Source organism: Marmota monax, unplaced genomic scaffold (assembly GCF_021218885.2).
Source record: "Marmota monax isolate L192 unplaced genomic scaffold, Marmota_monax_Labrador192_F-V1.1 WCK01_AAM20220418_F8-fsc00138, whole genome shotgun sequence".
NCBI classification, from domain to species: domain Eukaryota; kingdom Metazoa; phylum Chordata; class Mammalia; order Rodentia; family Sciuridae; genus Marmota; species Marmota monax.
Window position 1 is genome coordinate 3,425,237 of NW_026692763.1, and position 27,080 is coordinate 3,452,316.

The window sequence follows — 27,080 nt, forward strand, 5'->3', positions numbered from 1 at the left end:
GGGACTAGAGGATCTGCCTCAAATTTCTTCTTCTCTACAAAATGTTTATTGCTCTTGCCCACAGGAGCTGATCTCTCATCAGTGTGCCTTTGGTACTCGCACCACCACACTGGACTGGGCCTCTGTCTGGCAGCTCGGCGTGCCCTGCCAAACTATTCAGTCCGGGCCTCTGGGTTTCTTTGCTCCCAGACCACAGCACTGGGCAGTGAATCCACAGTGCAGCCACTGGCAACTCTTGCTCTTGCCCCTAGGGAGGACGCCCTGTTCCCCCCCCCCCTTTTTTTTTTCTGGAAGACAAAAATTGCATTACAAAGTCCCTGATTGACCTCTTTCTTTCCTAATATTCACAAGAAGACCATGCTGGCAAACACATATTGCTTTATTTAGTGTTTCTCCAGATTGCAAAAGTGTCGGCAGTGGGCTGAGACCCCTGGAGGGCACAGAGGCAGCTGGGCAGCCCCCAGGCCCTCTGGGGCAGAGGGGAAGCAGCAGAAAGAAGTGATGCCCCTGCCAGCCCCTTCTCAAGGTCAGCCCCTTCCCCATGCACACAAGCCAGGCAGAGGCCAGGCCAGTAAAGACTCTAAATCTTAAACTGGGTCAAAAGTGTATGGGAGGGAGTTGTCATCCTGAGGCATGAACTCAGGCAGACGTGTTCCTCCCAACTGGTGGCCCCCAAGGGTGATTGCTGGTCAGGGAGCCAGATGCACACTTAAGACATGACCCATGTTTTATGGGGTTCCCCTGTCCCTGGGAGTGGCAGTGAAGTGTGCTGAGGATGGGGCTGCAGTCCTAGTTTTGCCCCAACCTACAGTATGACCTTGGTCAATGCCTTTTCCTCTTTGGGCCTCTGTCTCTAATTCTGTTACCCCAGGTAGCTAGACTATATAATCTGAGTTTTCCAAATTTTATGGTTTAAGACTTCTTTTCCCACCCCAGGATGCCCTCAGACTGGGGATGACAATATTAAAAGGGCATTTGTTATTTATACTGGGGCTTGAACCCAGGGCCTCACATATGCTAAGCATGGGCTCTAACATCAAGCTATACCTTCAGACCCTAAAAGGGCATTCTTAAGGCAGGAAGAAGGCAGGCAAAGGTGGTCTCAGCCCCCAGGTGGAGGTCAGATAGGGCTGCAAAAGGTATATGTGGACAGACAGGCAGGCAGGCAGACAGACAAGGTGCCAAGGGAACGAGAAGAGGGTGGCCTGGCCAGGGGAGAGGGGCCCACAGCCCAGCCCACCCAACCTCTCAGCTACATTCCTTGCCCTGTTTGAGTCAGGAAAAACACATCCAGTGTGCCTTGGGATAGGAAAATGGCTTTTTTTTTTTAAAAATAGTTTCCTATAAAGCATCAAAAAATCTCAGAGAAAATCTCAGCAAAAATTCCCTTCTCTCACATATTTGGCATCAGCATTGGGCTGGCATGGCTTGCTCTGGCCCTGGCTTTCCTATTGCTGTGGCCCGGCCTGGCCCACTCCTGGGGTAGCTCCATAGCCCCTGCTGTTTCCTTGAGAGAGGAGTGAGCAGGAGGCAGGAGGCTGCAGGTGGGCTTTGAGGTGTCCCTGGGTCCCTGTCTGGAAGCTCGAGTCTTTGGTAACTGGGAAGGAGAGAATGGGTAAGCAAAGCATTGAGAGTTCGGAGGGGATCCAGTGGGCACCTTCATCACCGAGAATTCAGCCGTGGGGCCACCTGTGGGGGTGTGGGAAAAGTCAAAGTGGTGAGTGGGCAGCAGCTGCTCTGGGTACTTGTCCCAGGTTAAATACAGGCAATAGCAGACTAGGGTGGGGTGGGGTCTAGTGGCCTCACTTCTCAAGACTCTAATCCTACTCCATAGGAAAACTTGCTGCCTTAGCCACAAGCAGGGCTCTCCTCCCATCTAGGCCACTATCAATCAGCCTGGCTCTCCCCTACAACCTCATATTGTTAGGTGTTTTTTGTTTATTTTATTTGCAGTACTGGGGACTGAACCCAGGCCAGGGGTGCTGTACCACTGAGCTACATCCCAGCCAACCCTTTTTATTTTTTGAGACAGGGTCTTGCTAAGTTGCCCAGGCTGGCCTCAAACTTGTGATTCTCCTGCCTCAGCCTCCCAAGTTGCTGGAATTATAGGTATATGCCACAGCATCCAGCCCTCTGCTGCTATTTTTATGAGCTTCCTCATGGGAGTTCTCAAATGGTCCCTCTGGCCCTTCATGGATGGGCAATGGGATAAAGCGGGTGGTGGTACAGTGCCCTTCGGATTGAGACCACGATTGAAATGCCCAGGCTCTGCCCAGCACTGCCAAGGAAAGCTTGGATACTAGAGGCTCTACCTTAGTCCAAGGACTATCAGCAGGAAGTATGGTATTGCCTGCTGGCCTTACCACAGCCAGGTGCCCATTCTTGGCCTTGGTGATAAGCAGCTCTGAGCCAGGTGTGAAGTCAATGATGCCATCCCTGCCAGGTCCCCCTGCAAATGTGATGCTAGAGGGAAAAGAGCACATAAGGACTTTTTCACAGAGACAGACTCCCTAGGGTGGGTCCCTGCCCTGTCCTTAGCATCAGAAACAGCCCACTCACCACCTCCAATGCCTTACCTGCCCTGGTTGATGTTGATGTTGTTCACACGATCCGCACTGAGGGCTGTCTTGGTGAGTGTCTCAATCACATGGTCACTCTGTAGTACCACATCCCCCTGAATGGCCAAGACAGCTTTAGGAATCAAGCCTTGTCCTGAGCTACAGGACCCCTCCCACCTCCCAAACCCTAAAGGCTCACCTTCTGCTTATTGTCCTCACGCTGCACATGAAGCACAAAGAGGCTATCACTCAGGCTGCTGACAGAGATTCCTAAGGGGGGAGGGCAGAGGTCAGGGATCAAAGGTCAGAGCAGGGTCCCTCCCTACACAGCCTTGGACTCTGGCTGACCAGTCAGGTTGGCGTAATCGATCCTCTGCTTGACTTTGGCATCCTCCACGATGACCACAGCGCTGGGTGTGAGCAGTAGCTGCCGGGAGCGAGGCTTGTAGCCCTTGCGGTCGTATTTCACTACTGGCACGGCATACTGAAGACAGAGGGCAGGGTGAGAGATAGGGAAGGGACTGAGTGGCTAAGCAGCTTCAGGGATGACCTTATTGCCATTTTTTCATTTTTGAGGGGTACTGGGGATTGAACTCAGGGACACTCAACCACTGAGTAACATCCCCAGCCCTATTTTGTATTTTATGTAGAGTCAAGGTCTCAATGAATTGCTTAGCACCTCACTATTGCTCAGGCTGGCTTTGAACCTGTGATCAGCCTGCCTCAGCCTCCTAAGCCACTGGCATGCACCACTGTGCCCAGCTATGGGATGACCCTCTCTGTTTTGTTTTGTTTTTTAAATTTTTTGGTGCTAGGGATCAAACCCAGGATCTGTGCATGCAAGGCAAGCAGTCTACTAACTGAGATATATCCCCAGCCCCTGGGATGACCTTCTTATCCTCCACCTGTGCCCTGACCCAACCACTTCCAGACCTTGGGCAACAGAATTGTGCTGGGCTAGGGACTACAGGCAGGGTCTCACCTGGATGGATTCAGAGCCTAGGGCCTGCAGCACTTTGGGACTGATCTCATCTGTGCCTGCAACCCAGATGGGGGAGAGAGTAGTCAGAGAAGTTGAGAGGGGAACAGGATGGTTTTTTTTGTTTGGTTGGTTTACTGGGGATTAACCCAGGGGTGCTTAATCACTGAGCCACATTCCATATTTTTAATTTTGAGACAGAGTCTCACTAAATTGCCCAGGCTAACCTTGAACTTGTGATCCTCCTACTTCAGCCTTCCAAGTCACTGAGATTACAGGCATGTACCACTACACCTGGCCAAGATGGAAGGTTGGAGGACTAAAAAATCAGGGGCTCACCAAGCCGTGTGCTGATGAAGAGTCTGGGGACACTCTGGGGGTAATTATCCTTCTTGCCTTTGAAGATCTCACTAGCCACTGCCTTTTGCTGAAGCTGAGGAAACAAGGGGAGTGGAGGAGTGTTATAAGGGGTGGGGAACATGGGGAGCATGGAGGCCCAGCCTCAGAAATCAGGAGAACCTCCCTTAGCTGCTCTCAGGTCCCAGGAAACTGGGACCAGCCACCAGTACTCTCTTTGCCTTTTCCCCAACCAACCAAGGCAGAGAGCTCCCCAGAAGAGTCATAACAGCACTGTTAGCATCCAGGCCAGACTTTGGGAATGATTTCCAAAACAAATACATGTTAGGCTCTGGAGCCCCCAAGATTCAGTTTTGGCTTGGAATCTTATAGAGGACTGATTGCTAAATATTCAAAGCTACTACAGATTATCTGAGTTGGGTGGGTGCTTTATCAATACTGTGTTTGCAAACACAAGGCACATCACCCATCAGTATCTGACTCCATGATTAGGGCAGACATTAACAACTGATCACAGTGAATCTGCAACCTTTACAGCATGGGGCACTGAAAAGCCTTCACCACTCAAGTTAAAACAACCCACAAGAGGAACACTATTTGCCTCCAGCTTCCACTGCATGAGGTGATAGGGACCTGGGATCCATCTAAGGTTAGATGGTAAATCAGAAGTATAATGCTTCCCCGGGCCAGCACTCTTCATTTGATGCCTGCTGCCCCAAAACCCCACTGGCTAGTCCTTGTTGCCTCCAGCTCCCCACACCTGCTGCTTCCACTCGGGGCTGATACTCCGGCAGTACTTCCACACCATGTTCTTCATGCACAATTCCCGTAGAAGCTCTGAGGCCTGTGGGAAAGAGAAGTCAAGAGTATTTACCTAGCCTGACTCTCTTCCCTCTGAAGACCTGCAACATATGCCCACCAACAAGTCTTTGTACAAGCAAGGACTCCTCAACTTGATAGTCCTTCTGGTTCTGAGCACTTTCTCTCTAAAAACTCATTCTTCGTAGCCCTGCTCCACTTCCCCTCCCTAATCACCCCTCTGCCAAGTGTTTTGATAGTCCCTAACCCAGCCGGGAGGACTCACTGACCTCGCGTAAGGCAGGTGGGGGAGTTGGCCAGGAAGTGTCCAGGACATTCCGGGGCAGCTGCTGTCTCAGGTTAAGCAAAAATGACGTGCGTACATGATCCAAGAAGAAGGCATTCTCAGGACAACGGGGTGCGTGGCGCAGGATGAAGCCACGGATGAACCTGGGGGTGGCAGGCCAGGCAGGGTTGGGGTAAGAAGCCTGGCACTGGACCCCCCACCATATATCCCTTATCCTGCAGCCCTTCATCATGTCCCCATGCTCACCGCCGGATGGTCTGTGCCGCCCACTTCCTCTTTGCTGCCTTCCTTCGGCCCAGTGTTCCACGCCACCACGACTGGATGCAAATGGCTGTGGGGACCACAGATAGCTGACCTCTTATCTCCTTATCACAGTAGCCCACCCTAACCCAAGACTCTGCCACCCCAAATAACCCTGGGCCCCCAAACCTGATCGCTTCACCCGGAGGAATTTCTGCCGCCAGTGAAAACCCTTCCAAGCTGCTTGGATCTTCGTGGCTATGGTTGGGAAAGAAATTCAACTGGCTGGAGGTCAGGGCAGGGTCACCAAGCCTGGCACTGTCAGAACTCAATGAGTGCATGAATGAGGGAGTGGCTGAATGAGCTACTGTGTGAAAGGACAAATGAGAGTAAATGAAGAAAAGCAAATGAATGTGGGAATATGCCCAGAGTTTGCATCCAGAGACCAGGCTGCAGGCCGGATTGTGGGTATTGGGGCTAGAGCTAGTAAGGAGGTGGGGGAGCTGAATGTAGGTGGGGCAGACTTCCTGGAGAAGGAATGCAAACGTAGGGACTTCTTCCCTGTTCCCCAGAAGGGACTAGAATGGGGCAGGAAGGGTAGATCTCCTTCTCACCAAGGCTCTGCCGACGGACCTCCAGGGCATCCTCTGTGGCAAACAGGGTCTTGGGGAAGCGTATGAAGATCTTGGTCCTGGGAGAGCAGCAATAATCAGCCCCTTGTTGCCACCTCTCATATCTACCCAGCCACCAGGAATGAGGACCACTCACCTGCCCATCTTGTACTCTTCTGGCTTGTAGCCAAGGTGTCTGACCAGCACAGCCACACCATCCTGGGGCCGTCCTGCCCATGTGGGCCATGTCTCTGGGCACAGTGATTTATATCTAGAGATAGGAGAAGCAACATGCACCTAACCACACCCCAGCCAACACTCTTCTCTGAAGGTCCCTACCAGCTTTCCCTGGGCATCTCCTGGGTATTCCTACTGACTTGTTCACAGCTTATAGAGGGTGTGTGTGTGTGTGTGTGTGTGTGTGTGTTAAAGATAAGGAAACAAAGGTATCCTCATCTACCTAAGACCAAGGGTTAGAAAATGGCAGAGAGATGGGGCTGGGGATGTGGCTCAAGCGGTAGCGCGCTCGCCTGGCATACGTGCGGCCCGGGTTGGATCCTCAGCACCACATACAAACAAAGATGTTGTGCCAGCCGAAAACTAAAAAATAAATATTAAAAAAAAAAAAAAAAAGAAAATGGCAGAGATGGGCTGAGTGCAGTGACACATGCCTGTAACTCCAGCTACTTGAGAGGCTGAGGAAGAGAGGATCATAAGTTTGAGGCCAGAGGATCATAAGTTTGGGCAAGTTAGGGAGACCCTGTCTCAAAATAAAACAGGGCTGAAGAAGTATTCAATGTTAGACCACTTGCCTAACATGTGGAACCATGGGTTCAATCTCCCAGGGGGCGGGGGGAGAGGGTTGGGGAGGAGAAAAAAAAAAAGTTGCAGAGATGGAATCATACTGATCAATTCCCCAGGCCTTTAACACAGAATAACCAAACTGCTTTATTCTCTTGAGTTCCCTGTAAACTCTGGCCCCGCCCTTTTCCATCTGTTTTGTGATAGGCTTGTGGATGTGTGCCTCCTGCACCCTCCTCGGTTACTTCAGGAGGACAAGGCCTACAGGAATCCTGGTGTGGTCTCTTCCAAGGATTACACTGGGCCTGCAGTATAAAGTGGTTCTCGGTATGGGTCCCACAGCAGCTCAGAACCTCTGCGTTCTCAACTCTAAAACTGGACTCTGAAGGACTATGCTCCCTCGTGGAGCATCCCAGATCCCTCCCGCCCCTTTCCTTCTTATGAGAGCCCCGCCCACCTCTGCAGGAAAGCCTCGTATTTGCGACGATAGGCGAAGCCAGCTCTGCGCACGCGCAGGTTCTCCATCAGCCCCAGGTACTTCACCTGGTGCCGAATCAGCACCTCATCAAAGCGGCCTGGGGGAAGGGTAAAGGGGTGGTCAGCCGCCGGTCATCCCTGTAGGGGAGGCCCAGACCCCGCAACCCGGTAGGGGCGGAGGGCCTACCGGGCTGTTTGGCATCGTTGGGCTTGATGCAGCGGATGTAGGCAGGCTCCTTAGACTTCAGAATCTCTACCAGCTGCAGGAGACTCATTTTGAATTGGGTGGCCACCTGGCGAGTCCAGGAGAATAGAAAGTTGGTCTGAGTGAAGCTAATGCCGCTCACCTCTGGGTGTACACACCCTACCCCTGCAAAGCTACTGACCCCTGCAGTGGCCCTCCTCTCTGCTTGGGCCTTACTTCTTCCCACTACTCCTCCCTCACAATAAAGGAAGTGGTCCGACTCTGCACACCTCTCTCTCCGACTGGGCTACAGACCTTAGCTTAGGAATCTCTCTCCAGCCTAAAAATCCTGCTCAGGCCCCTGGCAACCTCCATTCTGTATCTCCCTTTTGCAACCACTCTTCCCAGAACTTCAGAGCTACATTCCTAAACAGCAAGTCCTATACCTATGCATTCAACTATTGTCTCTATATGTTGCTCTGCAGGACCTTCAAGGACCTCAGGCCTGTAAAGAAACAGACTCAGACTGCTTAGCAAAAATTTGCAATCTCCTGTGGTTATATTAATAACAGGGGTGAATCAATCACAGTAGTGCATGCCTATAATCCCAGCAAATCAGGAAGCTGAAGCAGGATTATGAGTTTGAGGTTAGGCCAGGTAACTTAGTGAGATCCTGTCCCAAACAAAACAAAACTGGGGATGTGCCTTGGTGTTAGAATACTTGCCTAAAATACACAAGATCCTGGGTTCAATTCTAGAACCAGAAAATAAACAATAGTGGTGTGTGCCTGGAGGTTCTGGGAATACCAATTAGGGACAACTCATTAGTCTGTGGATATAAAGGGAATCCGGAAAGATCTTCTGGAATGAGATTAAAAAGATAAGTAGGAAATGGATGGACAGAAGACAGGCCAGACAGTGGTCCATGTCAGCAAGTCAGGAGGCTAAAGCGGGAAGATCTCAAGTTGAAGGCCAGCCTAGGCAACTTAGTGAGACCCTGCCATAAAATAAAAAATAAAAAGGCATGGTGGTGTGTCTCAGTGGTAGAGTGCCACTGGATTCAATTCTCATTATTTCAAATAAAAAGAAAGAGGTAAAAATGTCAGTCTAGGAAGAGAGATGGCCTTAGCAAAGGGTTGATATATGCAGGGAGCTACAAGCATACAAGAATCCAAGTGAGGTTACAGAGGCAAGCAGTGGTAGTATCATCAGTAAGTCACACTGAACACATTGGATTTTATCCTGAGGAAAACTAAGGAGCCAATGAGAAATTTGGAGAGAGGGAGTGACATAAAAAGATATTCATTTTGGAATATCTCTACAGATGTGTGGAAGATGGATTGGTTAGCCAGGAAATCAGGAAGGAGGCTGGCTGGCATAGAGAAGAGAGAATGATCATTAATGTGGATCAGTGGTTATATGGAAGGGATGGAGAGGAGGGAGTTGAGAAGTAATCCGGCAATAAACAAGATCCAGTGGTTGGAATGGGGGAGATGGCTAGATCCCCAGCCTGCAGGACTAGGTAGAGGGTGATGCCTGTCTTGAATTAGGGACACAGAATGAGCAAGGCTAGGGGTCTGAGTAACCAAGGGCCCACTTGTGTGTGTTGTGGGGAATCACCGGATGTATGAATTTGTGGTTTTCCGGGGCAGAAGTGGGTAGGCAAGCAACCTAAGTGGGAGACATTGGGGTCAGGAGGGTGAGGGTACACAGGGTAAGGGAGGGTGAACAGCAGCAGGGAGCAGGCAGGGTCCCAGGAGGGCAACACAATGCCTTGGTGCTCTGCCTGGCAAGCATGTCTCTGCCTTCAGCACTCTGGCTTCTACTTCCCTCCTGATCTCTTTACTGACAGGGGCTACCTGACTCCTCTGCAAGCTCAACAGTCATGTCTCTGCCCTTAGCTCCACAGAGCTCTTCTTGCATCAAGCACCACTGGCCACACCTGCCATCCAGCCCTTCCCCTGTGACGTTCCTTTCCTGCTGACCTCCTTTTTTGGCCTATGTGTGTCTGTGTTGGACCCTCTTGCTGCCTACAGTGCCCCCTCCCACTACAGGTCCATCAGACTGAAAAGCACTTCCTCATTCTGACGTTATCTCAAATACTTCCACTTCCAGGGGCCCTCCCTGACCTCCCACCCACCTCACCTCTAGAGTTGGCCATCCCCTCTCTTCTTCTGTGCATATTTCTGTAAGAACGCCTATTTTTTCTTTTTTGCTTGTCTGTGTGTTCCTGGGGATGGAACCCAGAGCCCCCTACGTGCTAGGCAAGCACTTTACTACTGAATTACATGTCCAGCTGCACATTTTTGTATCCTCAGTGCTTAGCAATGTCTGTTACAAAGTGTCTGATAGGTGAGCACTCACAAGCACCCACATGGAAAGGTGTACACACATGGATTCTTCCACAATAACAGGCATACACAAACAGGTCCACACCTAAGAGACAGGTGGACACTCAGGCATACATTTGTAAGTAGGCAAAGATGCTCCAAAGGGCAGCTTCCTAGAGACACACACAGATGTGCACATGGGCACCAACAAACATGCTCACATGCACAATGCCAACTCCAGGCCCCAAGTGGGCACTCATCCATGCTCAGGTACACACACGCTCCCTCAGGTCCCACAGCCTCCGCACCGTCTCTGGCCGCTTTTTATCACTGAGTTCACTCCGGTCGAAGCACTGGCTCATAATGGGATTCTTTGAGCTGCACATGGTCTGTGGGGTCAGAACAGGGGGTTAAGGTGGGAGCAGAGGCAGACACAACAGATTCCTGGGCACAGGGGCATACAGAGCTGCCCCCCACCCTGTCACCCCCATGTCCTCCTCACCTCTTTCAGGTTCCGGAAGAGAAGGTCGTTGTTTTTATCCAGAAACCCTGGAAGGAGATGGTAGATGAGGGGTGAGGGAGTGTCCCTCCCAGTCCCCAGGGGTATCCAGCTTCAAGATCCTCACCAGTCACGCTGTAGGTCACCTCCCCAGCATAGTGCAAAAGGCGGAACTCCCCACGGCCCAGGGATTTCCTGGTCCGCTGGTCAGCCAGCTTGTGCCTGGGGGTGACAAGGACATGAAGCTACAAATTGCTGACCCAAGCCATGCCCCTGCATGCTGAAGAGACCTTGAGAGTAGGAACCAGCACCCAGGAGGGAGCAGGTGTGCCCCGAGACTGCCCCCACAACCCACAAGTCATGTGGCAGACATGCAGGGGGTACACCCTGTGTACCCTCATCCTCCTGACCCCATTGTCTCCCACATCAACCCCCCTGCATGATCTCTGAGGTTCAGGAAGGTGGCCTGCCTTGCCCAGGGTCACACAGTGCCAGGACCTAGGCCTCTGGACTACCAGGCACACAGGGCAGAGAGCTAATTTCATTGCTTCCAGCTGCTGCTTTACTATGCCCAAAGTGAACTGCCCACTATATTTTCAGAATGGAATTTGCCAAGATATTACTTACACTTTAAGTATGTTTATATCCTTTAACCTATTTTCTGCTTTTAAGAACTGTTTCAGGGCTGATTTTGGCTCAGTGGCAAAGCACTTGCCTAGTATTCATGAGGCCCTGGGTTCCAGCTCTGGGGAACCCAGGGCCTCATGAATACTCCCTCACCCCTCATCTACCATCTCCTTCCAGGGTTTCTGGATAAAAACAACGACCTTCTCTTCCGGAACCTGAAAAAAAACTATTCCAAGCAGATTAACCAGAGATACAGGCAAAGATTTAAGGTACAAAGATGTCTGTGACAGCCCTTAGTTATTCCAGCAAAAACCTGGAGGCTGGCCAGGGGCTCCCAAAGGCCAAGTAAAAACCACAGGGTATTCATGGGTTAGAACCATTGGAGGAAGCATTTTGAAAAAAATTTTCTGTTTGATGATATAGGAGAACACTGAGGCTCTAACATTATCCTGAGCCTTATGCACAATAAGTTCTTGACTATGAAAAAAAATGTATAGAAAAAAGCAGGAAGGAAATGCCTTGAATTGTTAACAATGATGGCCTCTGGATGACAGGGTTACAAGAGACTTTTGCACATATTCCAGCTTTTTTTTTTTTAATGAGCAATATTATTTTTACAATCAGAAGCAAGCTTTTTTTTATTGTTTGTTTTTTTTTTTTAGCTTCTATTTTTTTCTTAGCACCAGGGATGAAACCCAGGGCAGCTCTACCACTGAGGGACACCTCCAGCCCTTTTTATCTCCCTCTCTCTCTCTCTCTCTCTCTCACACACACACACACACACACACACACACATATATATATATGTATATTTTTTTTTTTCTGGTTGTAGATGGACACGATATATTTATTTATTTATTTTTATGTGGTGCTGAGAATCGAATCCAGTGCCTCATACATGCAAGGTATGCTCTTACATTGAACTACAGCCCCAGTTCTTTTAAAATTTGTAACTATTTATTTACTTATGGCACTAGGGATTGAATCCAGGGCACTTTACCACCAAGCTATATCCCATAACTTTTTTTTTTTTTGGTACTAGGGATTGAACCCAGGGGAACTTTACCACTAAGTTATATCCCCAGCCCTTTTTATTTTTAAAATTTGAGACAGGGTCTTGCTAAGTTGTTTAGGACCTAGCTATAATGCTGAGGCTGGTCTTGAATGCGTGATCCTGCTGCTTCAGCCTCCCAAGCCACTGGGATTATAGGTATGTACCACCACACTCAGCAACACCCTGTCTTTTTTATTTTGGGGCAGGGTCTCACTAAATTGCTTATGGCCTCACTAAGTTGCTGAGGCTGACCTTGAATTTGAGATCCTCCTGTCTCAGCCTTCTGAGTTGCTAGGATTACAGGCATGCACCACAGCACCCAGTCCCCTTTGTTACTTCTTGAAATAGGGACCCACTAAATTGCCCAGGTAGATCTCAAACTTCAGATCCTCCCAAGGATCAGAAGTTGGGATTATAGTCATGTACCACTGTGCCTAGCAGAAGAAAGTGTTTTAATGTTATTAAGCAAATAATAGTCAAAGCTTTGGCATTCAATAGCCCCAGGACTAAGTCTCAGCTCTGCAAGCTAGCTGTGAGATAACCTTGGGCACTTCACTCTGAGTCTCGCTATAAAATAGGGAAAACACCAAGAATGTCTCCTTGAAAGATCATTTATAGGTTAAGAGATGATGTGCACAAAGTACATAGGACAAATTGAGACAAAGATGCTTGCTTCTGTTTCTATCCCTTCTTGCTTTTATTTTATTTTTTTTTTAAAGATAGAGTGAGGGGGGGAGAGAGAGAGAGAGAATTTTTAATATTTATTTTTTAGTTTTCGGTGGACACAACATCTTTGTTTTGTATGTGGTGCTGAGGATCGAACCCGGGCCGCACGCATGCCAGGAGAGCGCGCTACCGCTTGAGCCACATCCCCAGCCCCCCCTTCTTGCTTTTAAATAAAAAGCAAGTCTCAGTAGGGCTTGATGCTGCACACCTGTAATCCCAGTAGCTCAGGAGGCTGAGGCAGAAGGCCTGTGAGTTAAAAACCAGCCTCAGCAACTAAGCAAGACTGACTCTAAATAAAATATAAAAAGGGCTGAGAATGTGGCTCAGTGGTTAAGCACCCCTGAGCTCAATCCCTGGTACAAAAAAAAAAAAGTCCCAAATAAGGAAGCTAAACAACAACCAAAAAAAACTTAGCAAGTTTCATTCTCTTAAAAAAAAAAAAAGGAGGAAGCCATGCTCTAGAAATGGTGGCTTTGTGCAACTTTCCCTAACTTAGTACTTTCCCTGTGGCTGGTGAGGTTGTATGTGGGAGGGAGTGTGGGGCGGCGCAGCAGGCGGTGGGATGAAACCCAGGTTCTGGTAGGCATGTGCTCTACCTTTTGAACTATGCCCCCAGTCCTATAGCAGAAGTTAATCACTATGAACCCAGCCTTCCACAGGATTTGCCCCAAGTGGGCCCTTGCCCCAGAAACCCTGCCACCCTACTCACGTGAGGAAGTGTGGATGGTGCTTGACAGTGTCCTCTAGCTTCTCCAGGAAGGTCAGGTCTGTGGCCTCCCCAGGGCGCAAACACTCCTCATCCTAGAGGAGGGAACAGTGTGAGGGAGGTACTAGGGGAGAGGCTGGAAAGCACAGAAGCTTCTAGGTACTGTGAGGAGAAACAAAGATGCAGGGGAAGGAGCAGAGCATAGGGAGCCCCCACAGGGAGCTTCCAGACCAGGCTAACATCCATCCATCTCACACTGCCCAGCCCCACACCCTGGCCCTCTGTGGACCAGCCCGGAGAGAAAGGAAAAGGGGAAGATGTTCTCCCATCTGGCCCATAACATGAGCAGAGGACTCACCAAGATGGAGATGATGCCCTTGAACTTCTCCTCTACCAGGTCACAGATAATCTTATTGTTGAAGTACTGAACAGGCTCCCACTGCAGGGAAAGGGAAGGCAGACATCATCGTGGGGTCCCACACCTTCTCCCAGAGTCCCAGTGCCTGACTTCCTGTGGCACAGGGACACTTCAGGCTCACACGCACCGCGATTCCCTCGGCCTCGTACTCTTCCTGTTCTGACTTGAGTGTCAGTTCAATGAAGAGCTGCTGCAGCTTCTCGTTACAGTAGTTGATGCAGAACTGCTCAAAACTGTGGGGAAATAGAAGAACCCATAGTCGCATCAGAGGACACAGGGCCAGGGCCAGGGGGAGGAGAGGATAAGGCCCCTGAGCAGTCAGGTAAGAGATGCAGAGCCAGACCCAGGCTGGCTGGGGATCATTTGAATGACAGGCAGGGGGACAGAGGAGAGGGACCAGGACAGTAAGACTAAGTGGCTGGCAAGGGGTAAGGGCAATGCTGACCTGTTATGCTGAAACACCTCAAAGCCATAAATGTCCAGGAGCCCAAGAACCGTGGTACTCCGCCAGCTGGGGCTCTCAGCATCCTAGGGCCAGTCATTCAACCAAGAGCATGGGTCTTGGTGTCTGCCACCCCAGCTCCCAGCTCTAGCCCTCCCTGACAAGCCTCCCTGACTGCCTCGGAAGCAGCGTGGACCAGGTCCTCACCTTGGAGGCCAGTGACCTGTTGATCTTCCCAACCAACCAGGTGAAAGTGCGACTATACACAGCCTTGGCAAGAGCATCCCGTGCGTATGCAGCCTGCTCCAGGTTCAGGGGGCTCAGGAGCTGCAGCAAAGAGTGAGACTAGGATGAGTGCCTTCCATTCCACCTCCCCTTTGGACTCAGAAAGAAGACCAGGAAGTCCTGACCAGCCTGTCCTTCCGCCTCCAGTCAGCCTGGGAGTGGAAAGTGGTGGTGATATTGGGACATCAGCGGGGGACAAAGTAGCCACACCAGAGGGAAGGTGGTATAGGAAGAAGTGATCATTCCTGGAGATGGGAATCTTGATCTAAGCCTGACTTTGTCACCCTCTTCTTGTGTGACTTTGGCCAGCTCACTGTGCCTCTCTGAGCCACCCATCTTATATCCCTCCAGCACTGCTGAGAAGACCACTGAACAGAACAGGAGGAGGGAGAACGATGGAAATGGGAGCTACCCTAGAGTACCTGCACCTCCCCGCCAGTGACAAAGGCTTGGCTCACCTCTTCTCCCTTGGCGATGATCTTCCTATGCGTCAAGGCTTCCCGCAGTGTTGAGCCTTCCACACCAAGGAGCTGTCAAGGGACAGTGGGCACAGTGAAGGTGCAATCACCCTGCCCCTCCTGCTCTCTCTTGCCCTCCACCCACCACACATACCCTGGTTATGTACTTGAGCTGGTTCTCAGTGGTGACCTGGGCATTACTCTCCTCATCAGCAGCAAAGTGGATGTTGCCTAAGTGCAGGACACTAGCCACAATGCTCAGCAGGTCCTGGGGGAGCAGAAAGGTGGCAGGTGGTGATTATAGAGGGGGAAGGGAACCCCATGATGGGGACTAGAGATGGTCAGATGGAACAGGGGATATATGACAAAGCGTCTGGGAAGAGGAGGGGATTAGAGGCAGAAATTGGCTTTAAAAATATAAGTTGATTTTGGGGGGATTGTAGAAGGAAAGAGAGAGGGTCACCAGAGGAGCCCTTACCTCCACTTCGTCCTCAGTGAAGTCGATGACTGTCAGCGCCTTCCTGACAACCTTCCAGTCACTCTTGTCATTGATGGAAGAAACTTTGGCGCACTGGCCCTGAAGAAAGGGCAAAGCTGAGTTGTCAAGCCCTGGCACTGTGTCCCCTGGGTGGCACCTGTCTTGCCAGCCTGCCAGCCACTCACCTTTACCAGGTACAGATAGTTCTGGGGGTTTCGTTCCAAGCCCAGTCTGCGCAATGTCTCCTCCTCACCTCCCTCCAGCAGCTGGTAGAAAACATGGAAGTTCCGCTCCCCATGATTCTGGTGTACCACTCGGGACTTCTCCAGGAGGTAACTGAGGATATGGCCACCTATGGGGGCACCCTGTGGACAGGGCATGGCAAGGGGATAGGTTAGGGGGACTGAGGAATAGAGCTTATCTTTCCCTTGCTCCCCTGCAGACCTGGGCTCTAATTATAGCTCTGCCACTAGCTGTCTGGGCTCAGGCACATCACCCTCTCTGGCCTCAGTTTCTTCATCTAAGAAATGGGCAGGTTCAACTCCATGTATTTGATAGCTTCATTTGGGTACCTGACAGATATCTTAAGTTCAACAGGCTTGACATTGAACTCCTGATCTCCCCACTCCTCAAATTAGCTCTTCTTTTGTCTCCCCATCTTAGTCAAGAGTAACTATATCCTTCTAGTTGTCCAGGCCAAGAAGCTTGTGGTCCTCTTGGATGCCTCTTTTTTTATCATTTCCTCGATTCAATCATATTCAGTCCTGCTGCCTTAACCTTTAAAATACCCAGAATCCAACCACTGCTTACCACCTCCACTGCTACCACACTGGTCTGAGCCACTGTCATCTGTCACCTCCATTATTACATCAGCCTCCTAACCGGTTTGCCTGCTTGGCATAGTTCCCTTACCAACAAAGCAGCCAGAGTGACCTTTTCAGTAAGAAAGTTGGATCACAACGTGCTTCTGTTCAAAACCCTCTGATAAAACCCCCTTCCACTCAGAGTTCAAGAAGTTCTCATAGGGCTGGAGGTAGTTCAGTGGTAGAGCACGTGCTTAGCCCACATGAGGCCCTGGGTTCAATCCCCAGCACCTCCCACCCCGCCACAAAAATCCAAAAAGGACTGTACCATATGGCCTTTCCTCCTATTCCTTGGCCTCTTGCTCTCTTCTCTGGCCACAGGTCTGACCTCCTTGCTAACCTGGAGCACACCAAGCATCCTCCCACTGCACGGGCTGTTCTGGCTGCCTGCACACTCTCCTCCAGGTAGCTGCCCCGCTTGTTCCCATCTCTGTTGAGCATTTACTAAACCACGACTTCTCAGAAAGGCCTATTCTATCTGCCTTATTTAAAATTACAACTGCTCCTCACCCTTAACCTCATTTCTGCCATGTCCTAAATTATTATTTTTCTGTTTATTGCCTATTACCCCAGGAGGCAGGATTTATGTCTGATTTCATTGCTATGCCAGCAGTACCTGGAATAGTGCCTGGCACACAGTAGGTGCTCAACAAATATTGAGCCTACTGATTGGAAAATCCTGCCCTCTCTTGTGATACACCAACAGATACCTTAAAGTCAAACTGCACATCCATGTACTTCCCAAATCGGCTGGAGTTATCATTCCGAAGGGTCTTGGCATTTCCAAAGGCCTAGGAGTGGATGGTGGAATTAGAAGCACCTAGCATTCGCTCCCTTCCCTCCCTCCCTTCAGATGCTGCTGTCCACTCACTTCCAGCACTGGGTTGCTCTGCAGCAATCGGTCTCGCACAGCACCCCCTCGCTCAGGGGCTGGGCAGGTCTCTGCATAGAACTGTAGTAGCCGCTTGGTGGCCTCTGTCTTGCCTGCCCCACTCTCCCCAGAGATCATCACCGCCTGGTCCCGGCGTTCCGTGCGCAGTGCCCGGTACACAGTGTCAGCCACTGCAAACCTGGAGCAGAGACTCATCAGAGAATTCAGGGAGTAGAAGATTAAGTGGCTGCAGGTGAAGCCCCACGGACAGGTAGGAGATGCAAGAGTACTCCCATATTGATTTGGAGTTTACTTGTGGATAGAATTAGGGGATACTCTTGAGGTTGGGAGTTGGGGGTCCCTCAAGGGTATGTACCAAGGGAGATACTTCATAGTAGAGGATGGGGCCACTTTCAGGTGGATGTTGGAGACCTCATAGGCAGGGCTAGGAGGTCCTCATGAATGGGGATCAGAGGTCATTAGGGTTGACAGGCCATGTCCAGGTAGAGTTGGAAGAATAAGTCAAAAGTGTGAGCTGGGCTTGGATTTAGGGGTCCTACTCATTTGGAGCTCAGAGATTCATCTCTGGGTGAGGACTGGAGTAACTCTAGGGTAAGCAATTGTGGGGTTCCTCGCAGATGTGAACAGTGATTCACCCAAGGGGAATCATTTCAGAGTGAGGGTTAAGTGGAGTTGTTTTACATGAGGATGGCAGGGGAAGTGGAGGTCACTGCTGAAGGGTAAGGAGTCACTTACAGGTGGGGTGGCACTTCATAGAAACTGACGCCACGGTAACGCTCCATATGCTGCCGGCTATAAATCTGTAGGTCTCGGTAGGGGTTGACAGACACCAGGACGGGGCCAATATAGGTCTAGGGGTTGGGGAGGAGAGTCAGAAGTTTGTCTTAGAGGCCCCTGATACCTTCTTCCCCCCTCAGCCCTGCCTCTGTGCCCCCAGCATCACCCCCCACCTCCCATCTTCCCACTTGGCCTCACGTAAATAAGGTTCTCCCGGAAGCGCCGCCGCAAGTTCTCAATGAAGGCAGCCTCGCTGGTGAAGTTTTCCAGCAGCACAAAATCTTGCACCCCCACCCGGTCACGGGCAGTCAGGGCACTCTCCATGGTTACCCGCACCCCGTCACTGCCCAGGGCCTGCAGGGAATGAGCCATGGGAGAGGGTCAGAGCCAGCAGTTAAGGCTACTCTCCTACCATACCTGTGAGCCTAAGGGGAGGGTAGGGGCATGTGGACATAGAATACAGAACATGCTGGGTATCGAGGGCCCAGGTAACAGGAGTCCAGGACACAAAAGATATGGGACCACATGGAACCAGGGCCTAGCACACAGGAGTACCCAGGGCCCAGCGGACATGGAAACAAGACCACGGATTTCAGGAAGGCACTGGTTTTGTGTGGAGAGGTGGGTCCTGAGAAAGAACTGCTTGGAAAGAATGCTATGTTGACCTTGGACAAATACCCTCCTCTCTAAGGGTTGCTTCCTTCTCAGGGAGGAGTTGAGTTAGACCAGGTGACCTCAGGTCCCTGAGCTCAGGGCCACGTGTGACAGGTGCTTTGGAGGACAAATTCTCAGAGTGAATTCTGCAGTCAGGGTGGGGCCACTTCTCCTGCTCCCACTCCTGAAAGCTCCAGGAGTTAAGGGTTGCTTAGGGACTAAGCAAGAGCTCCTCCTCCAAGGAGAGGGATTTCCCCAGGGGCCTCCAGCCCAAGTGGGACTTAACATCCACCCCTGAAGGGCTGGGCTTTCCCTCCCATAGCTGGGACCACTCCCTCCCCTCCAGCTGCTGGGCTCCTCAGAAACCTCCTCCTCTGAGAGTCCTAAAAAGCCTCAGGAGGCCCGGGTTTTACCAGGGAAAGCCCAGCTGCCACTGTTGGGCAGGGATGGGGCAGGCTTAGCAAGACCCGCATCCCATACCCTCTCTTCTTCAAAGAGAGTCTGGGGTCTCTCAGAAATTGACACCAAGAGTGCCAAGGGTCAGAAAAGGGTAAGGTGGTGGTGGGGTGGGTGTAGATCCCAGAGAGATCGGCAGATCTGTTCTAACCACAGATGGCCCAGATCTCCAGTTAGGGGCACCCCTCCTCTGGGGCCTGGCACTCCCAGACTTATCCCTCACTGCTGCACTCGGATCCCGCCCGAAGTTGCAGCCAAATAAGGCTACAGTCCCCGCCCCTTTGCCCTAGGGCGAGGGGTCTAAGTGTTCTCAGCTGTCCCAAGGAACTATTCGCCTGGCCCTGGGTCCGAGCGTCCCGCGACCCTCCCCGCCTCGGCCTCCTCTCCCAGCAACTTTCTGGGACGTTTTACCACCCGAAATTCCTGGGCCGCGCCCGCTTCCTGGCAGGGCCGAGGCGGCACCGCTAGGCGGGAGGCCCGGGACCCCCGCCCTGCCCTCCACCCCAGCTCACCGACGCCCGGTAGCGCATCCTGCTTGACCGGCCCTGCGCCCCGCTCCTCTGCCTGCGCTCTGGTTCAGGGGCTCGGCCGCGGAGGTGGCGGCGGCGGCCGCGGCGTCAGGGAGGGAGGGAGGGACAGGCCCGCCCCCCGCGCCGCCCCCTCGCTGGCCTCTGAAGCGCGGGACCAGGACCTTGCCGGCCTCCCTCGGAGCCCGGACTCCGGGGTCCCTCTCCAGCGGGCGGGGGCGGGGTAGGGGCTAAAGGGGACCTCGGAACTGGAGAGGAGGTGGGCGGGGGCGGGCGCGAGAGGGGGCGGGGCTCCCCCCGGGGCCGGTGCTCCGCCTGAGTCAGGTTTTCCAGGAGGGACGTCGTTGGTTCCAGGGTGGGGCCCGGAACCCGCGCGGCCGCCGCGTCTACACGGACCCGGAACTCACTTCCGGGCTCGTGTCTACACTACGCGGCCTGGCCAGGCGCGGGACGAGGGCCGAGGCCCGTGGGTCCCAGAGGAAACAGGATTTCTCTCCCCCCAATACCAACCTCGAGTCCCGGGAAAGTTAAAAATAGAACGAAATGTCCAAATACGGCCGGCGCGCCTGGGCGGGCGGAGCCTGGGTGTGGGACCTTGTCCACCCCCATACACACTCTGGAAGGCGGGCCGCGAGTCTTTAAGCCCAGGGAAAATTTCTTTAGGTCCTTTCGTCAGCGTGGATCGCACAACCCAGAGACAGGGACAGCCACAGGGTGCCCCCTTTCTTTGAGCAGTGTCCTTGGCCCTTCTGGAGGCCTCAGTTTCCCTACTGGGAAGCCCGCGTCTGACCTGACATTTGAATCCAATACCCTTCTGCAACCTGGACATCCCACTCAGGCCTCTTTGCCCCAGGGATTCCTCTCTTTCTCCCTCTAGAAGGGACCTTTCTGTCTTGTCCTACAGGATCTCTGCATTCCCTCTTCCAGGACGTCCCTTTTCTCCCCAAATCAGCCCCCAGCATCTGCACCCTCTCTAGAGGCATCAGCCCTCCTTTGGCTTGGTGGTGGTGGGGGACTCTGGCTCAGATTCCATCAGTGGTGGAGATGGTGATGGCTAGAGCTTTCAAAGGTCGTGGCTGATTTTTTTGTTTTTCCCCCCAGTGCTAGGGATGGAACTCAGGGCCACGGTAGACAAGGGATCTAACACTGAGCTACATTTCCATCCCCTCGGAATCTGTTCTTCATCCTTAAAATGAGGTTAACACCTGCCAGAAGTGTTGTTGGAATAGGCTGTGATAAAACGCTGAGGCATTTCCCAGGCACTCAACACCGTTACCCTCTTCCCCTTCCTTCTCTCTACCACAGTCATTTCACACATGCTTGGAGACAGAGCGTCATACTTATTATTTTGTGGGGAAAGCCCCTTAGGCGTGTCTGTCACAAAGAACTCCCAAGTACTTTACCCGTCCCTAGCCTGCCAAGGAATCTGAGGCGCACGCAGCAGACACTGACATGTCCTAGGGGGGAAAGGCGGAGCCGGGACCCAAAGTCCCTGCACTCCCCACAGTCTGACCTGGGCTCCCTGGAGAGGAGTTAAGGCTGCGGCAGGTGTGGGCTGCAGCCTCAAGGGGAAGGCTCATTACCTCGAAAACAACAGCCTGGCCAAAGCTAAGGCCGGGGGGCGGGGGGGGGGCCGCGAGGGGGCACCAGCTGGGAGATGGGGCCCTCTGGAGGGGGCAAGAGGACTGGGTGCCGCCGGCCACAGCTGGGAGATGGATGAGAGGAAGGTTCAGGGCGGGAGGTGGCGCTCTCCACGGTTCCCCCAGGTCTACAATCCAGAAAGGAGCCGGGAGACAATCTAGCTTGAAGCCCACCCAGGCGGGCGAGTGCCTCACAAGAGCCAGCGGGAGAGGGTCTGGAGAGCCCCTAAGTGGGCTCTGACTAGGGCGAAGAGGGGGGCCGAGTGAGGAGGGGCCGGGTGAGGAGGGGCTGAGTGAGGCGGAGCTTCGCGGCCGCAGTGCCAGCCCCGCCCCACCGCGTCAAGAGGCTGGAATGAGGAGAATCCTCGAGCGGAGGGGTCCAGCGGGCTTTCCCCCATTGCAGGCAGCGCCGCCGCATTCTCTGGATGCCCGCTCCCGCCCCTGCAGCCACCGCCCGGCTGCGGAAGGAGGGGGCGTCGCCGCCGCCCTGCGGGCCCGAAGCGAGCCACAGCCCTGGCAACCCCCACGGGCCTGCTCCGCCTCTCTGGGCAGAAGCGTGAGTCCAGAGGAAGGGTAGGGAAGTGAAGAAGCTAGGGTGTGGGAGATGCCGCGACTAAGGCGACAGAGCCAGGCTCTTTCTGCGTCCTTAGCACGTTCTTATTTACCCACTTCATGAGGTCTATATTATTTCATTTTGGGGGAAACTGAGGCTGGGTAAGTGAAGTGACTTGTTCAATGTCTCTAGACTTGTAAAGGAGCAGGATTGGAACCTGGGAACCCGAACACTCTACTTCTGAAGGGCTGCCCTAATGCCCACATTGTTTACAGGGATACCCTGCCAGGTTGTGACTTTCCTCAGGTGTCCTTGTCAGTGTCATGTGACTTTATTGATGTGTAGACCATAGGGGTGGCAGCTATGGCCCCCAAAGCATGGCTCTGGGCCTATGGGCTGGCAGCAGGCTGGGGTGCATCTGTGGTCTGAGTGTCCCAGGATTTATTTTTCAAAGGCATCTCTGGATCTCCTCCCTCCTGGGGAGGTGTTTGTCATCACAGGGGATAGAGCCAACAGGAGACCTAGGTCAACAAATACACTTTAGCTAGTGTAGGCCAGGTACTTCCAAACCTGACCTCGGTGGAAATGGGGGAGAGTGGGCAGCTGCAAATGTTCCCCCTGTCCACTCGGGGCTGCCTTGAGGAGCCCCAAACTTATATCCATTGAGGCAGCCTTATGGCCTCTTGGGGTAGTGGAAAGACAACTACAGCCTGTCTCACTAGCAGCTTGGTGCTGGGCACAGAGAAGGCACTAAATTTAGATATATAAATATAAATAAATTTAGGGCTGGGGATGTGGCTCAAGCGGTAGCGCGCTCGCCTGGCATGCGTTTAGCCCTGGTTCGATCTTCAACACCATATACAAACAAAGATGTTGTGTCCCCCGAAAACTAAAAGATAAATATTAACTCTCTCTCTTAAAAAAAAAAAAAAAGAATCCCTGCCACTGTGAATTCTGTCTCTGCAACTGTGAGATTGTAATTTAAAATATATATATATGGGCTGGGGATGTGTCTCAAGCAGTAGCGCCCTCGCCTGGCATGCATGCGGTCCGGGTTCGATCCTCAGCACCACGTACAAACAAAGATGTTGTGTCCGCCGAAAACTAAAAAAATAAATATCAAAAAATTCTCTCTTAAAAAAAATTTAAAATATATATATATAAATATAAATCTTCAATCTAGGCCTAGGCTGCTCCTCCAAGGACTGTTCCAGGCTTCAGGAAACTGTTGTGAGGGGAAATAAGAAGAAGATAGGGACATTAGGGATCTACTCTGATTGCTCCAAGGACAATGTAGCTCCAGAACCAGGTATTTGTCCTGCCAGATATCTCTGCCTGGGGGTCCAGCCAAAGTAAACAGAGCACCTTGCCCCTAACAGAGTGCTGATCATCAGGACCTGGTATTAGACCCTTGGTCTCCTCTCTCACTCTTCCTTGCATTAGTTACATTCTGCTGAAACCTCATTCTGCTCCTCTATGACTGCTTCTGTTCTGGACCAAGATAGCAGCTTCTTAACTGATCTCCCTGCCTTCCTCTCACCAATCCACTTTCTCATAGTAGCCTGTGCTATTTACAAATGCACATCTGACAATTAACATCTCATATTAATGGAGTGAAGGTTTATAGGGCACCCCACCACGAGCCAAGCCTGTTCTTCACACCAACTTCAAGTCCCAGCATATGAATTTCTGAGGTCACCACTGTCCTTAGTTTACCCTACTGTTCCTGCATTCCTGTGTGACTGCAGTCCCTTCCCTCTCTGCCTCCCCTACCACTTCACACAGCCAGGAGGAGCTGCTGTTGCCCTGCCAGCCATCAGCCACACGTGGCTTTCTAAGCTGTGCCTTTGCACCTGCAGCTTCCTTGGCCCAGTACACTCTGCCTCACCACCTCACTGACTCTTAGTCATCCTTGAAGACAGCTCAGGTATCACCTCCAGAACCCCTTCCTGACTTCCCCCAACACAGCCCTCTCCTTATTGCATTCAGCACTAATCGTCTGTTTCCTTTTCCAGTCTCTTCCAGGAGACTGCTCCAGTTCTAGACACACTCAGCCAGGCACCCAATTGGGATTCAATAAGCCCCTCGTGGGCGCCCGAATGAATGAATGAATCTCAGAACCCAGCAGTGTGAGTGAGGGGTCCAAGCGTTCGGAGTTGAATAAAGCCACGGGTCACCCATTCACTCTTTCATTCATCTTTTAAGCCCCCCACTCGCCACACTCACCAGCCGGCACAAACGGTCGCGGGCGCTGCTAGCCCAGAGGAGGCGGTGGACGGGAAGGGGCGGGGCTGGGGTGACTTCTCCGGAACCCAGAGGCAGAGAAGGCTACGGGAGAGGCCCGAAGGGCGCCCTAGGTGCCCGGGTCCCGCGACCAAAGTCGCTCTTCCCCGCCTTCACACTATCCGCAAGTAATTTTAAGTCCACACCAAGCTGAGTCCCGGCGCCTCCGGACCCTGGGACCAGCAAGTGCCAGGCCGAGCGGATCTTAAGTCTCAACCCGGCCAGAGACCCCCGCCTCCCTCATCGCATCTGTGGGCCAGCGCCCGCACATTCCCCCAACTCACTAGCTAGCGGAGACCTTCCGGGGCCACCCACGCGGCCGCTACCCGCCCCATGCCTTGTCCATCGTACCTACCTACCGGCTCGGCTCTTCGGGTGTACTGGCGGGGGCCGGGGCACCCGGCTTGGCCGCCTCGGGAGTCCGTGGCCCGGGCACGTTCTCCCCGCCCAGGGCCCTCCAGGGGCCGGGCCGCCGCCTGTCGTCATCTCGGGCAGGGCCCAGACCCAGGCGCGCGCACGAGCGCGCGCCCTCGGGCCCCGCCCCACCCTAGCTGGCCCTGGCCTAAGTAAGCTGGCCCTAGCCCGCATCCACTGAGGCTTGGTGCCGCACTCCTCAAACAAGCTCGCAGGATGAGGCGCGTCTCAGTCACAAGCGCACACGCTCACACCCTACTCGGGCAGAAGATCCCGCTCCATCTGCAGTGCTGGGTGGCAGGGTGCGTCCGCCCTTTCTCATGCTAAAGGCCCTTTACATCCCAAGAGCAAACCAGACGCTCCTTTGCGTGCTTGGCTAGGGCAGTACTTCCCCCATTTCTAACTACCTCTTCTGCCTTCACCCATTTCCCCTTCCATCCTATTTGCCTTGAATCCCGCAGTCCCAGTTCCGCGGTCCGGGCGGGAAAGGGGAGGCATTAATCCTACTACGCACCAGTTTACTTGCACTACTCCTTTGACCTCAGGGTAGCACCCTCAGCTGCTTGTTATGCCCAGTTCATAGTCCAGCCTACTGAGGTACAGGGAACTGGAAGAAGTATGCAAACTCAGATCTCTGCTTTGAAAAATCCTGCTTCTGGTGGCCCCTAATACTTTATCCCCTGCTTTCACTCACTCCTTTTCCAGTTTCTTAACCACCAAGGATCAGAACCCATCCTTACTGGTCATGTCTTTCCTTGGGGCGTGCTTAAGAGAACTAGCCCGGCCCAGGGGAGCCACTGCCACCCTTCCTCCCAGCCCAGAGCATCCCAATCTTACAAGCTTGCATGGTCTGTGGGGATGAACCACGCGGATGATCTCCCCCGTGGGTATCAGCTCCACTTGCAGTGCCATTCTGCTTTGTGGAAAGCCAGTGTGCTGATCGCTGAGCCGGGGCTGAGAAGATAGGCCTGCTTGCCTACTGGTGCTGGCCGATCCGAGGCCAGGAATCTACACTCTCACGCTGGGATGACCACTTGGTTCTGCTTCAACTCCAGCCCCAAGGGATATGGCTGGTCCAGCTCCTCAGGACACAGCTGGAGCAGTCCAGTCCAGGTCTGATTGAGAGGCCTGTTGGCCAGGAAGGTTGGGGCAGGAAGAGGAGGGGCTGAACCATGGAGGAAATGCCTGTTGTCCCAGGTAACCAGAGGAGCTGATGCAGTCACCCATGGGGGACCCTGAGCCTGTCCGGGTCAAAGGGTGGGAGGCCTTTCCCCTTTCTCCCAGCAGCTCCTTGGCTGGACTTCTCCCATTACCCACTCTATGGTATTAGCTGGAAAGCCCAGTGACCACTCCCCCCAACTAGGAGCTATTTCACCTAAGCCAAGAGGATTGCTTGATCCCTTAGTAGGCACTGCCCCTCCTGCATGTCCCTACAACTTGGCTTTCTCTTGAGAGCAACAGATAAGCCACTTTTGTTTTTCAGATGGGGTCTTGCTCTGTTAGCCTAGGCTGCACAAGCTTGACTGCTTCCCTGCACCCCCTCCCTCCAACTGGGGACCTTAACCCAGGGCTTCACTTAACTATGCTCAACCACTGACCTTCAGCCCCAATCCCAGCATCTCTTACTCCTAGGCTCAAGTGAGCCTTCTGATTTAGCTTTCTGAGTAACTAAGATATGAGACTACACAGTGCATCCCTGTGCCTGGCATCACTGTGCCCGGCTACCCCTCAAGTTTTATTAGAGGCAGGGCTGGCCATCCTGGGCCCAAGGGGCAAGAGGGCACTGTGGACAGGCTCCTGTCCTATCCTCCTCTGTCACCGAAACAGGTAACATTGGGAGGTTAGTTCCTGGGTTCCTAGGATATGTGCAAATTCTAGCCGTTTGCTTGTTACTCTTCCACTGTACCCCCTGCCCCCAGTGTTCCTGTTTTTCTATCTTTATTGTTGCTAAATCACAGCTGACACTTTCCTGGCCTGGGACTGGACCCTCCAGGCTCCAGCCATTCCTTATAGGAAGTGAGAATGGGGAAGTGGATGGGGGAAACAGTTTCCAGAGGGAGAGGTTGGCAAGGGAGGGGCTGGTATGCACTGGGCTTGTGCTGACACCAACAGCCCCAGGCAGGGATCTTCCCTAGGCACTTTCCCTTTACCTCCCCACAGCTTCCCACACTCAGGAAAGGCCTGCAAAGCTTCCTTCCTTCCTCTGGGAAGCACATCTATCTAGCGCAGGCTCATCCCTGGTGGTCACACAAAGGCCCTTATCAGCCATGGAGCCAGAAGCAGAGACCCAGAAAACACCAAGTCTCACATATTTCCTGTTTCCACCCAGCGGGTCAGGGGTGGGCCCAGAGCAGCCATATCCTGACTGGAGCCAAGAGGAGGGAGAGCAATCCCCTTCCCTTTTCCGCCTTTCAATCACATGTTGGCCGGACCCATTCCAGTCAAGCGTGGGGGGGGGAATGGGGGGGCAGCTTTTCAAAAGGAGGCCAGAACTGGAAAATATGAAGGGGAGAGTGAGCAGGTGAAGAACAGGAGGCCCTAGAGTCAGTTCCAGGGTTATATGAATTTGAATGGGTAGGTGAATATACTGCTTTCTTTTTTGGCAACTGCCCTCTCACAATAATCTTGTGAACAAGTTCCCCATTTGTATTTTACTGACATCTGAGACTCTTATGTGGACAGGGTA

General features: G+C 52.6%; 1 protein-coding gene across 4 annotated transcripts; it reads right to left on the bottom strand.

Moving 5' to 3' along the window:
* Nucleotides 1–361: 361 nt before the first annotated feature.
* On the bottom strand, nucleotides 362–25,508 carry Myo1c (myosin IC). Of its 4 annotated transcripts, none has more exons than XM_046446906.2 (32): nucleotides 25,232–25,508; nucleotides 18,066–18,221; nucleotides 17,826–17,941; nucleotides 17,070–17,268; nucleotides 16,909–16,989; nucleotides 15,521–15,700; nucleotides 15,336–15,434; nucleotides 15,012–15,125; nucleotides 14,858–14,929; nucleotides 14,322–14,441; nucleotides 14,118–14,200; nucleotides 13,800–13,905; nucleotides 13,613–13,693; nucleotides 13,258–13,349; nucleotides 10,269–10,363; nucleotides 10,145–10,191; nucleotides 9,951–10,031; nucleotides 7,316–7,421; nucleotides 7,109–7,226; nucleotides 6,008–6,121; nucleotides 5,854–5,930; nucleotides 5,429–5,497; nucleotides 5,246–5,330; nucleotides 4,983–5,142; nucleotides 4,655–4,738; nucleotides 3,877–3,970; nucleotides 3,541–3,596; nucleotides 2,907–3,042; nucleotides 2,758–2,828; nucleotides 2,577–2,674; nucleotides 2,364–2,463; nucleotides 362–1,689 (listed from the first exon to the last, which is right to left on the bottom strand). In XM_046446906.2, exons 1-32 carry the CDS (start codon nucleotides 25,304–25,306, stop codon nucleotides 1,663–1,665), a joined length of 3,192 nt encoding a protein of 1,063 aa, XP_046302862.1. In that variant the 5' UTR covers nucleotides 25,307–25,508; the 3' UTR covers nucleotides 362–1,662. The 4 variants fall into 4 exon arrangements, with proteins under 4 accessions (XP_046302862.1, XP_046302865.1, XP_046302866.1 ...); XM_046446909.2 differs by lacking the exon at nucleotides 25,232–25,508 and adding an exon at nucleotides 24,336–24,486; XM_046446910.2 differs by lacking the exon at nucleotides 25,232–25,508 and adding an exon at nucleotides 24,340–24,474.
* Nucleotides 25,509–27,080: the final 1,572 nt, after the last annotated feature.

What these genes read in the sequence shown, in the direction of transcription:
- Myo1c (XM_046446906.2), bottom strand. Translation starts at nt 25,306, where the DNA reads ATGGCACTGCAAGTGGAGCTGATACCCACGGGGGAGATCATCCGCGTG. An exon ending in AGAGCAACCCAGTGCTGGAA is followed by an intron (nt 16,990 to 17,069) that starts GTGAGTGGACAG and finishes ATCCACTCCTAG; the next exon opens with GCCTTTGGAAATGCCAAGAC. An exon ending in CGATTACGCCAACCTGACTG is followed by an intron (nt 2,829 to 2,906) that starts GTCAGCCAGAGT and finishes CTCCCCCCTTAG; the next exon opens with GAATCTCTGTCAGCAGCCTG.